Source organism: Ursus arctos, chromosome X (genome assembly GCF_023065955.2).
Source record: "Ursus arctos isolate Adak ecotype North America chromosome X, UrsArc2.0, whole genome shotgun sequence".
Taxonomy (NCBI): Eukaryota; Metazoa; Chordata; class Mammalia; order Carnivora; family Ursidae; genus Ursus; species Ursus arctos.
This window is the reverse complement of record NC_079873.1, coordinates 56,248,326-56,260,853: the sequence shown is the minus strand read 5'-3', so window position 1 is coordinate 56,260,853 and position 12,528 is coordinate 56,248,326. Positions and strand designations below refer to the sequence as shown.

The window sequence follows — 12,528 nt, the reverse complement described above, 5'->3', positions numbered from 1 at the left end:
GCCCCACTCCCCTGCATACTCTCTCTCTTTCTCTAAAAAAATAAAAATTAAAAAAAAAAAGATTTCTGAACTTCTGTTTAGCTCTTTAAGGTCAGAGGAATGATACTTAGGGGCACCTGGGTGGCTCAGTCACTTGAGCATCTGCCTTCGGCTCAGGTCATAATCTCCGGGTCCTGGGATCGAGTCCCACATCAGGCTCCCTGCTCAGCCTGAGAGTCCGCTTCTCCCTCTCCCTCTCCACCCCTGCTCATGCACTCTCTCTCTCAAATAAAGAAATAAAATCTTAAAAATAATGATACTTACCTCATAAGGTATAATAATAAGTCATAGGGAGGGATAGAATGAGAAAATGTATCTAACATGTCTAGTGAACTATATGGTTCAAAAAAATTGCTCACTTCTCTATCATCACAAAGCCTTTGAAAAACAAGCTTTTGAATCACAGGATTGATAGGTTCTATTTTGATTCCAGGCCTAAATTTTTATAAATCACAATGCCTTAAAGACAGTCACATTACCTGAGTTCCATTTCAGTTTCTAGGCTTTCGATCTGCTTTGTAATGGAGTCCTCTGACTCAGAAACTTGACCGCGTAGTTCAGCAAGTGAGAATGTGCGCCTCTGTAAAGAACAGTGGGAATGAGGATGCAGTGCTGAAAGGAACGTAATCCTCCAAAGTTGTGAGGGTTTCTGGGGAGTGCGGAGTCTGATTATTGGTAACGCATTTCCATAAGGGCACTTACCCGGAGTTTAGGAGGTGGATTCTCCCCAGATTCCTTTTTTTCTTTGAGTTGAGCCACGTCCTGAGCCAGGATCTTTCTATCTTCAAGAAGGTCATTCAGATGGCGTTTGGCTTCCTCAGTACTGACCATAACCTCGATTTCATTTGCAAGCCAATTCTAGAAGAGAAATCGGTGATGTTGGGTTAGGGCTAATGAATCTCTGGCCCATGGGCTAGATTCAGCTCCAGACTTAATTTCACTCAGAACAGAGCCCACATAAGTAGAAGTGAGATTTCCATTCATGCCTACACTCACCAAAATTGTAATAGCTCTCCAAGAGCTTTTAACAGCAATATCCCAAAGGTCATGAGAAAGAGGCTTTCTGCAGAAAATCTTTCTCTAGATATCCTAGTATTTCTAAATACTGTCTGCCTTCTCCATTTTCTCCTTAACTTGTCCTTAACTAGTCATGAGGAATTGAAATACATTTTGATTATCTGTTCTACTTAATACAGATACCCATTCTTTTTAAATTTTATTTGAGTATAGTTGACACATAATGTTACACTAGTTTCCTGTGCACAACATAGTGATTCAACATCTTATGTTATGCTTTGTTCACCACAAGTATAGCTACCATCTGTCACCATACAACGCTATTACAATATCATTGACTATATTGATGCTATTCTTTTTATTCCTGTGACTTTATTCCATAACCAGAAGCCTGTACCTCCCACTCCCCTTCACCCGTTTTGCCCATGCCTCTACTCCCCCTTTCCCTCTGGCATCCATCAGTTTGTTCTCTGTATTTATAGGTCTGATTCTGTTTCTTGTTTGTTCATTCATTTGTTTTTTTAGATTCCACATATGAGTGAAATCATATGGTATTTGTCATTCTCAGTCTGACTTATTTTACTTAGCATAATACCTTTAGAGGTATTAGGTCCATTCATGTTGTCACAAATGGCAAGATCTCATCCTTTTCTTATGGCTGTGTAACATTCCAGTGTGTGTGTGTGTGTGTGTGTGTGTGTGTGTGTGTGTGTATCTATCACATCTTCTTTACCCATTCATCTATTGATGGACACTTAGGTTGCTTCCTTATCTTGGCTATTGTAAATAATGCTGCAATACACATGGGGTGCAAATATCTTCAAATTAGTGCTTTTGTTTTCTTGGGGTAAATATCCAGTAGTGGAATTACTGGATCATATGGTATTTCTATTTTCAATTTTTTGAGGAACCTCCATACTGTTTTCCACAGTAGATGTACCAATATACATTCCCACCAACAATACACGAAGGTTCCTTTTTCTTCACATCCTTGCCAACACTTGTCATTTTTTGCCTTTCTGATTTTAGCCATTTTGACAGGTGTAAGGTGATACCTCATTGTAGGTTGATCTGCATTTCCTTGGGGAGTAGTGATGTTAAGCATCTTTTCATGTGTCTGTTGGCCATTTGTATGTCTTCTTTGGGAAAATGTATTTAGGTCCTCTGCCCATTTTTAAATTTGATTGCTTTTCTGGTGTTGAGCTGTACAAGTTCTTTATATATCTTGGATATTAACCCTTCATTGGATATATCATTTGCAAATATCTTCTCCCATTCAGTAGGTTGCCTTTTTGCTTTGTAGATGGTTTCCTTCACTGTGCGAAAGCTTTTTATTTTGATGTACTACCAACAGTTTATTTTTGCTTTTGTTTCTCTTGCCTTAGAAGACACGATTAGATATGCGTTCTTAATCTTTAAAGCCGATGAATGAAATTTTTTAAGTAAACAAAACTAAATTTAGTTTCTAAAAAGTAGCCATCTCTGAGAACACTTTCAATTTTGATGGAGGCATACCATGCTTAAAAGTAATCAAAAGAAGGGTGGAGTGAATGGATGTATTAACATCAGATAATGTAAAATTCGCATCAAATAATATTACTGAGGATAAAAAGGATTATTTCATAATGGTAAAGGAGTCAATTATTCAAAAGAACTTAATCCTTAATGTTTATATCTCTAATTTAAGCACCAAAATCATACATGAGTCAACAAAGGAGATAATATGAAATCACAAAAATACTCAGTTGATCCCAAAGAAGCCAGAAAACAAACAAAATACAGGGAATAATGAACAGATGGGACAAATAGAAAACAGCAAGATAATAAGAGTCAAGCTTACCCATATCAATAATCATATTAAAAGCAAATGGTCTGAACATCCCAATTTAAATGCAGATTGTCAGATTGGATTATAAAAGCTAGACTCAACTACATGCTGCCTACAAGAAACATACTTTACTTTTTAAAGTTTATTTATGTATTTTAAATAATCTTTACACTCAATGTGGGGCTTGAATGCATGACCCTGAGATCAAGAGTTGCATGCTCTTCAGGATACCTGGGTGGCTCAGTCGGTTGAGCATCTGCCTTTGGCTCAGGGTCATGATCTTGGGGTCCTGGGATTGAGCCCTAAATAGGGCTCCCTGCTCAGTGGGGAGTCTGTTTCTCCCTCTGCCCCTCCCTCCTGCTTGTGCTCTCTTTCAAATAAATAAATGAGAACCTTAAAAAGAAAAAAAAGAGTTGCATGCTCTTTTGAGTGAGCCAGCCAGATACCCCGGAAACACTTTAAAAATGAAGGCACAAATAGGTTAAAACCAAAGGGATTAAAAAATATATAGCATTCTAGGGGCACCTGGGTGGCTCAGTTGGTTACGTGTCTGCCTTCTGCTCAGATCATGATCCTGGGGTCCTGGGATGGAGCCCCAGATCGGACACCCTGCTCAGCAAGGAGTCTGCTTCTCCCTCTCCTCTGCCCTTCCCTTCATGCTCTCTCTCTCACGTGCGCGCACTCCCTCTCTCTCAAATAAGTAAATAAATAATCTTTTTGGTGCACCTGGGTTTGTTAAGTGTCTGCCTTAAGCTCAGGTCATGAAGTCAGGGTCCTGGGATCGAGCCCCACATCAGGCTCTCTGCTCAGCGGGGAGTCTGCTTCTCCCTCTGTGCTTTCTCTCTCACAAGGAGGGGGAGTGGGAGAGGTATATATTTGTGTGTGTGTGTGTGTGTATATATATATATACACATACACCATTCTACATTAGTAAAAAATAAAAAGCTGGAGGGACTATATTATTATCAGAAAAAGATTTCAGAACAAAGAATATTATCAGGAACAGAAAAGATCATTTCATAATAATGAAAAGATGAGTTAATCCTAATTATTTACACCCCTAATAACAGAGCTTCAAAATACATGAAGCAAAAATAGAACCACAAGGAGAAAAAGACAAGTCCATAATTCCAGTTGGAAATTTGAATACCCATCTCTCAATAAATGATAGAATAAGTAGGCAGAAAATCAGCAAGGATACAGTAGAAATGAACAGCACAATCAAACAGAAAAGACTGACATTTATAGAGCACTCTCTCCAATAGCAGCAGAATACATATTCTTCTCAAGTACACATAGAATATTTGCCAAGATTGACCATATTCTAAGCCATAATAAGCCTCATTAAATTTGAAAGGATTCAAGTCACACAATGTTCTCTAACCACAATGAAATTAAATTAGAAATCATAACACAAAGATATCTAGAAAAATACCCCAATATTTGGAAACTAAATAACCCTCTTGTAAATAACCCATGGGTCAGAGAAGAAATCAACAGGGAAATTAGAATGCATTTTGAATTGAATGAAAATGAAAATATAAGCATCAAAATTTGTGGGATGTCATTAAAGGATTACTTAAGGGGAAATTTATAGCACTAAATGCCTATATTAGAAAAGATGAAGGGGCACCTGGGTGACTCAGTTGGTTAAGTGTCCGACTCTTCATTTCAGGTCAGGTCATGATATCAGGGTTGTGAGATTGAGTCCCGTGTCAGGCTCTGCACTGGGCATGGAGCCTGCTTGGGATTCTCTCCCTCCCACTCCCTCTGCTCCTCTACCCTCTCTCAAAAAAAAAATTTTTTTTCAAATCAATGACCTCAGCTTCTACCTTAAGAAACTAAAAAAAAAAAAAAGGCCAATTACATTCAAACCAGAAATAAGGAAATAATAAAGATCAGATTGGAAACTAATGAGTTGCGGTTTGGGGGACATTTTAAAAATTTTGGTAAAATACACATAACATAAAATTTACTATTTTAACCATTAGTAAGAATGAGCTGGTTCTCTGATAAACCTCTAGCCAAACGATCATGGAAAAGGAAAAAGGCAAAAAATATCAATAACAGGAATGAGACAGATGATACTACCACAGCTTTTATAGACTTTAGCAGGATAATAAGGGAATACTATGAATAACTTTATTTGACAAGTTAGATGAAGCAGCCAAGTTTACTGAAACACACAAACTACCGAAGCTTACTTAAGAAGAAATATATAACCTGAGCAATCTACATCTGCTTAAAAAAATTGAATTTTAGTTAATTTTCATCTACTCCCCAAAGCAAAAACTAACAAAAAAACCCTTCAGGCCCACATGACTTAACTTGTGAATTTTACCCAACTTTTAAAGAAGAAACAATATTAATTCTATACAAACTCTTCCAGACAATTGAAAAAGAAGGAGTACTTCCCAACTCATTCGAAGAGGCCAACATTACTTTGATACCAAAACCAGATGAAGACATTATAAGAAAACAACAGACCAATATCCCTCATGAACAGAGATGCAAAAATTTTACACAAAATTTTTATTTTAGAAAAATTTTCATTTTATATACTGCTGAATTCAACAATACATAAAAAGGATGATATATCACAACCAAGTGGAGTTTATCCAAGGAACGCAAGGCTGGTTTCATAATGGAGTATCAAAAAACTCAGAATAAAACCTTACAACAAACTAAGAATACATAAGAACTTCCTCAGTCTGAGGGGCGCCTGGGTGGCTCAGACAGTTAAGCCTCTGACTGTTGATCTCAGCTTGGGTCATGATCTTGGGGTCCTGGGATCAAGCCCTGCAATGGGCTCTGTGCTCAGCTCCTCTGCTCCTCCCCCACCCCCCGGCTTGTGCTCTCTCAAATAAATAAATAAAATCTTTTAAAAAAAGTACTTCCTCAATCTCTTAAAGGGTATCTATGAAAAACCTACAGCTAACATCGTACTTAATGGTGAAAGATTGAATCTCTTCCCCAAGATCAGGAAAAATAGAATGGTTTCTACTGTCACCACTCCTATTCAACATTATCCTGAAGGTCCAAGCTGATGTAACAGGACAAGTAAGAGAAGTAAAAGACATACAGATTAGAAAGGAAGAAATAAATCTGTATTTACAGATGGCATGATGGTGTAGAAAATCCCAAAGAACCTACAAAATAGTTACTAGACTAATAAAGTCAAAAGACAGAAATTAGTATAAAAAATCAATTGTATTTCTATAAACCAGCAATGAACAACGGGATGAACAATTTGGCAGTTTCTTACAAAGTTAAACATACCCTTACCATATATGACCTAGCAATTCCACCCCAGCGATTTGCCCAAGTGAAATGTTTACCTATGTTTACACAGAAACCAGTATATAAATGTTTTTATAGCAGCTTTATTCATAATCACCAAAAACTGGAAAAAAACCCCTCCAAGATACCCTTTAATAGGTGAATAGATAAACTATGGGACATCCAGACAACGGAATACAACTCAGAAAAAAAAGGGCAAAAACTATTGATTCATGCAACAACATAAATGAGTCTCCAATGCATTATGCTAAGCGAAGTCATGCTATATGTTTCTTTTTTAAATATGTTTCTATTTATATGACACTGATGCAAAGGGAAAACAATTATGACAGAATACACATCAGCATTTGCTATAGGGTTGTGGGAGGAGTTGACTACAAACAGGTATACAGGAATTTGGGAGGACAATAAAACTATCCTATATCTTGCTTGTGTTGATGGTTATACAACTGTATGTGCTGTCAAAACTCTGAGAACTGTACACTAAAAAAGGCAAATCTTACGGTATGTCAGATATGCCTTAATATAGTTGAAAAAATCAATGTCGTTTGCTATACTAACAGAGTAAAAACAAACCATAAGATCATCTCAATAGGATTCAGAAAAAACTTTTGAAAAACCCCCAACATCCATTCATGATAAAAACTTTCCACAAACTAGGGATACACAGGAACTTCTTCAAACTGATAAAGGACATAAAGTAAAACCTGTAGCAAATATCTTACTTAATGGTGAAGTGTTGAATGCTTTTTCCCTAAGACTGGGAACAAAGCAAGGATGTCTCTTTCACCTACTCAATTAAATATTTTACCGGAGGTCCTAGCAAGTGCAGTAAGACAGATCAAGTTAAAAAAGAGGCATACAGAGCTGATAAGTAAATAAAATTGTCTCTATTTGCAGATAACATGATTGTCTATGTAGCCTCTATAAAAAAGCTGTAAGAGGGGCATCTGGGTGGCTCAGTCGGTTAAGTGTCTGCCTTCAGCTTAGGTCATGATCCCAGGTGGGATCGGGCCCCGCATCGGGTTCCTTGCTTGGTGGGGAGCTTACTTCTCCCACTAACCTCTCCCTCTGCCTGCTGCTCCCCTTGCTTGTGCTCTCTCCCTCTCTCTGTCAAATAAATACATAAAATCTTAAAAATAAAAAAGCTATAAGAACCAATGAATATGTCCAAATAACTGGAAATTGAAATAAAAAAACCATTTCCGATATCATAAAAATATGAAATACTTAGGGATATATTTGACAAAAGATGTGCAACACCTGTATACTGAAAACTAAAACACTACTGAGAGAAATTAAAGATTTAAATAAATGGAGAGATGCATTGTGTTCATGAATCAAAAGACTCAATATTGTTAAGATATAAATTCTCCTCAAGTTTATCTACAGATTCTATGGAATCCTAATGAAACTCCCAGTAGACTTTTTATGGAAATTAACAAGCTGATTCTAAAATTTATATGAAAATGCACAGCACCTAGTTTTCCCAAAACAATTTTGAAAGACAATAACAACTTTGGGGGGCTTATACTACCTGATTTCAGAACTTATTATAAAGCTAGTGTGATCAAACGTGTTGGTATTGGCATAAAGATAGACATGTAGATCAATGGAGTAGAATCTAGAAATTGACTATGGACAATTGATTTTGACAGAGGTGTTAAATCAAAATGAATCACAGACTTAAATGTAAAGCTTAAAACTGCATAAGACAAAAAGCTTTTGCACAGCAAAGGAAACAGTCAACAAAACTAAGAGGCAAGCCATGGAATGTGAGAAGATATTTGCAAATGACATTACAGATAAAGGGCTGGTATCCAAGATCTATGAAGAATTTCTCAAACTCAACACCCCTCTCAAAAAAAATAATCCAGTCAGTAAATGGGCAGAAGACATGAATAGACACTTGTCTAAAGAAGACATACAAATGGTTAACAGACACATGAAAAAATGTTCAATATCACTAGCCATCAGGGAAATACAAATCAAAACCACAATGAGATACCACCTTACACCAGTTAGACTGGCAAAAAATAACAAGACAGGAAACAACAAGTGTTGGCGAGGATGGGGAGAAAGAGGAACCCTCTTACACTGTTGGTGGGAATGCAAGCTGGTACAGCCACTCTAGAAAACAGTATGGAGATTCCTCAAGACGTTAAAAATAGAGCTACCCTATGACCCAGCAATTGCACTACTAGGTATTTACCCCGAAGATACAGACATAGGGAAAAGAAGGGGCACCTGCACCCCAATGTTCACAGCAGTAATGTCCACAATAGCCAAACTGTTGAAGGAGTCGAGATGCCATTCAACAGAGAATGGATAAAGAAGATGTGGTTCATATATACAATGGAATATTACTCAGCCATCAGAAAGGATAAATACCCACCATTTGCGTTGACATGGATGGAACTGGAGGGGATTATGCTCAGTGAAATAAGTCAAGCAGAGAAAGAAAATTATCATATGGTTTCACTCATACGTGGAACATAAGCAATAGCGCGGATGATCACAGGGGAAGGGAGGGAAAACTGAATGGGAAGAAATCAGAGAGGGAGACAAACCATGACAGACTCCGGACTCTGGGAACAAAACTGAAGGTTACAGAAGGGAGGGGATGGGGGGATGGGGTAGCCGGGTGATGGGTATTAAGGAGGGCACGTGTGGTGATGAGCACTGGGTGTTATACACAACTAATGAATCATTGAACAGTACATCAAAAACCAATGATGTCCTATATGTTGGCTAATTGAACATAATAAAAAAATTAAATAAATAAAATAAAATAAAATTAAATTAAATTAAATTCAGACTTAAAAAAAATCTTAGAAGAAAATTTAGAGGGAAATCTCAGTGACCGTGGGTTTGGCAAAGATTTCTTAAACAGGGTATAAAACCCATTAAGCATAAAAGAAAAAAATGTCAATAAATTGGATGGCATCAAAATTAAAAAGCCTTGCTCTTCAAAAGACACTTAAAAAGGGGAAAGGCAAACCACAGCCCAGGAGAAATTTATAAAACATAAAAGTCCTTTGTTGGAAATATCTAGAATATATAAAGAATTCTAACTGAAAAGTAATAAAAAAAGACAACCCAATTAAAAAATGGGGAAGGGGGGCGCCTGGGTGGCTTAATCGGTTAAGCATCTGCCTTCGGCTCAGGTGGTGATCTCGGGATCCTGGGATGGAGCCCTGCATTGGGCTCCCTGCTGAGCAGGGAGCCTGCTTCTCCCTCTCACTCTGCCTCTCCCCTCCGTTTGTTCTCTCTCTCTCTCAAATAATAAATAAATAAAATCTTTAAAAAAATGGGGAAGATTTGAACAGATATTTCACAAAACATACATTTGGCAAGTAAGCACATGAAAAGATGCTCAACATCATTAGTCATAATAAGGGAAACGAAAACTAAAATCAAAATGAGGTACCACTACCCACTCACTAGAATACCTAAGATTTAAAAGACTGACGATACTCAGGATTCATAAGACTGTACAGCAACAAGAACACTCATAAATTGCTAGTAGGAAGGTACAACCACCTTGGAAAACAATTTGGCAGTCGCTTAAAAGTTAAAACATACACCTACCATACGAGAGAGCCAGCCAGTCCACTCCTAGGTTATCTACCCAAAAGAGATAAGAACATATATCCACACAAAAACTTGTATACAGATGTTCAGTACAACATCTCTAATAACTAAAAACTGGAAACACCACAAAATGTCCATCAGCAGGTGAATGGATAAACAAATTGTGGGATAGCCACACAACAGGATGCCATTCAGCAATAAAAAGGAAAGAAGTATCCCTGTGGTTACAGGGATGAATCTTCGATATAATTATGCTGAATGCAAGTCAGAAAAAGAAAACATACTGCATGATTCAATTTTTATACAATTCTAGAAAAAAAACGAATCTATAGTGACGGAAAGCAGATTAATGGTTGCCTGGAGATGGGGAAGGAGAGGGATGGACTGGGGAGGGGAGAAAGGGATTACCAAGGGTTACAAAGTAAGTTTTGGTCGTGAAGGACATTGACGCTGTCTTGATTGTGGTGGTGATTTCATGCGTGCATCTGTGTCAAAGCTTATTAAATCGTACACTTTAAATACGTACAGTTTATTGTAGGTCAATTGCACCTTAGTAAAACTGTTAAAAAATTAACTGAACCTCAGTAGAGGCAGGGAGGGAAAGGGTTCTCTGCTCTTGGTCTTTAACATTTGTTCAAAGATATTCAAAGGTATCATTAGGAAATTAGGCTTTTGGGTAGAACTTCGGATTTTGAAGTGTTTAATTCTAAACCAAAAGAAAGCGATTTTCCATGTGTTCCCTACCCCCAGCAGAGATGAGAGAAATGGCAGCGCAAGCTGTCCATACCTTCACTCGAGCTGCAGTGCCTTCCATTCCACGGTTCTGAGTCTCTTTCCGCTTATCTGCGACCTCCTGTTGTTTCTGGAGAGCATCCTTGAGACGCTTGTTGGCAGCTGCTGCCTAAATAAAAGTGGCTCACGGTAATGTTGAATTGAAGGGTGAAAAAATTTTTTAATTTCCATTTTTCTTTACTAAGAAAGAAAAATGAAAAAATTCTATGGGTTTGAGTTTGTATAGGAATAAAGTTTTAAGTCTCCGTACCCGTAGTACTGGCGAACAGCTACTGCTTTAGAGCCTAGGAGAGGTACACATTTCAAAGTACTGGGGACTGAAAGTGTCTGCCAATGTCATTTCTCAATATTACTCTGTATTTTTTTTTGGAAAGAAGCAAGCCCAGTTAGAAGAAAAAATCCTTATTTGAATAGTACCATTTTCTTCAGATTTTTTCTGTTCACAGTTCATGACATATAAACAGGGATTAAGACTTAGGAATTGCTGGTCAAGATTGTTATCACTGGTTTCTCAGGACACTGGCTCATTTAAGGGATACTACTTTGTCAGCACCTAAGCCTGAAGGTGACCTAGTAGATTGGATTTTCTTACCTCCTCAGTTTTACGTCTGAGCACATTAGACTGTTTCTGGAAGTTTCTTTCAAGTTTGAGCAGTTCATATTGCCTCTTGCGGTCCTGAGAAGAAAAAAGTCTGACTTTTAATTGCAATTCAGCTAGCTAACATAAAACCTTATAACATAATTAGAGTCTTTCAATGTAACAGTCATTATGGAAAACATTATGGAGGTTCCTCAAAAAATAAAAATAGAACTATCATACAGTCTAGCAATCCCACTACTGGGTATATATTCAAAGGAATTGAAATATGAAATCAGTATCTTGAAGAGGTATCTGCATTCTCATATTCATTGCATTATTCATAGTAACCAAGATATGGCAACACATTGTCGACAGATGAATGGATAAAGAAAATGTGGTATATGTATACAATGGAATATTATTCAATAAGGGAATCCTGCCATTTGCAACAACATGGATGAACCTAAAGGTCATTATGGTAACTGAAATAAACCAAACTAAGAAAGACAAATACTGTATGATCTCACTTATATGTGGCATCTAAAAAAAGGCAATCTCATAGAATCAGAGAGTAATGGTGGTTACCAGGAACTGGGGGTGGGGAAAAACAAGGAAAAGTTCGTCAAAGGGTGCAAACTTTCAGTTATAAAATGAGTAAGTTCTGGGGATCTATATATAATAGTGACTATAGTTAGTAATACTGTATTGTGTACTTGAAATCTGCTAAGGAGTAGATCTTAAGTGTTCTCACCACACTGAAAAAAACAGGTAACTATGTGAGGTGTTGGATGTATTGCTGACAGGAAATGTGATGTCTCCAAACTTATTCTTCTCTTTCAAGATTGTTATGACTATTCTGGCTCACTTCCATTTCCATATGAATTTTAGGATCAGCATGTGAATTTCTGCAAATAATCCAGTTGGAATGTTGACTGAGATTGTACTAAATCTGTAGATCTGGGGAGTATTCCATCTTAAGAATATTGTCTTCCCAGTCATGAACATGGGCTATCTTTCCATTTATTTATTTAATTAATTCAGTGATGTTTTATGGAGTTTAGTATTTAAGTTTTACATTTATTAAATTTATCCCTAAGCATTTTATTCTTATTGATGCTATTATAAATGGAATTGTTTTCATTTTCAAATTCATTTCTAGTGTATAGAAATACAACTGACTTTGGTACATTGAACTTATATTCTCCAACCTTGCTGAACTCATGTATTAGCTTTCCTAGTTTTTTAGTAGATTCTCTAGCATTTTTATACATACACAATCATGTTACCTGCTAACAGAGAGCTTTGCTTCTTCCTTTCCAATCTGGATGCCTTTTATATATTTTTCTTGCCTAAGTGCCCTGGCTAGAACCTTCAGAAC

General features: G+C 37.1%; 1 protein-coding gene across 2 annotated transcripts in view; it reads right to left on the bottom strand.

Moving 5' to 3' along the window:
* Window positions 1–12,528, bottom strand: part of KIF4A (kinesin family member 4A) — a 108,215-nt gene that overhangs the window by 19,091 nt on the left and 76,596 nt on the right. For both annotated transcript variants that reach the window (XM_026485737.4, XM_057312274.1), the window contains 4 exons: window positions 11,163–11,246; window positions 10,566–10,679; window positions 742–897; window positions 519–619 (listed from right to left, as the gene is read on the bottom strand). In XM_026485737.4, the coding sequence (XP_026341522.1) occupies window positions 519–619; window positions 742–897; window positions 10,566–10,679; window positions 11,163–11,246 (455 nt within the window). The remainder of the gene's footprint in view (window positions 1–518; window positions 620–741; window positions 898–10,565; window positions 10,680–11,162; window positions 11,247–12,528) is intronic.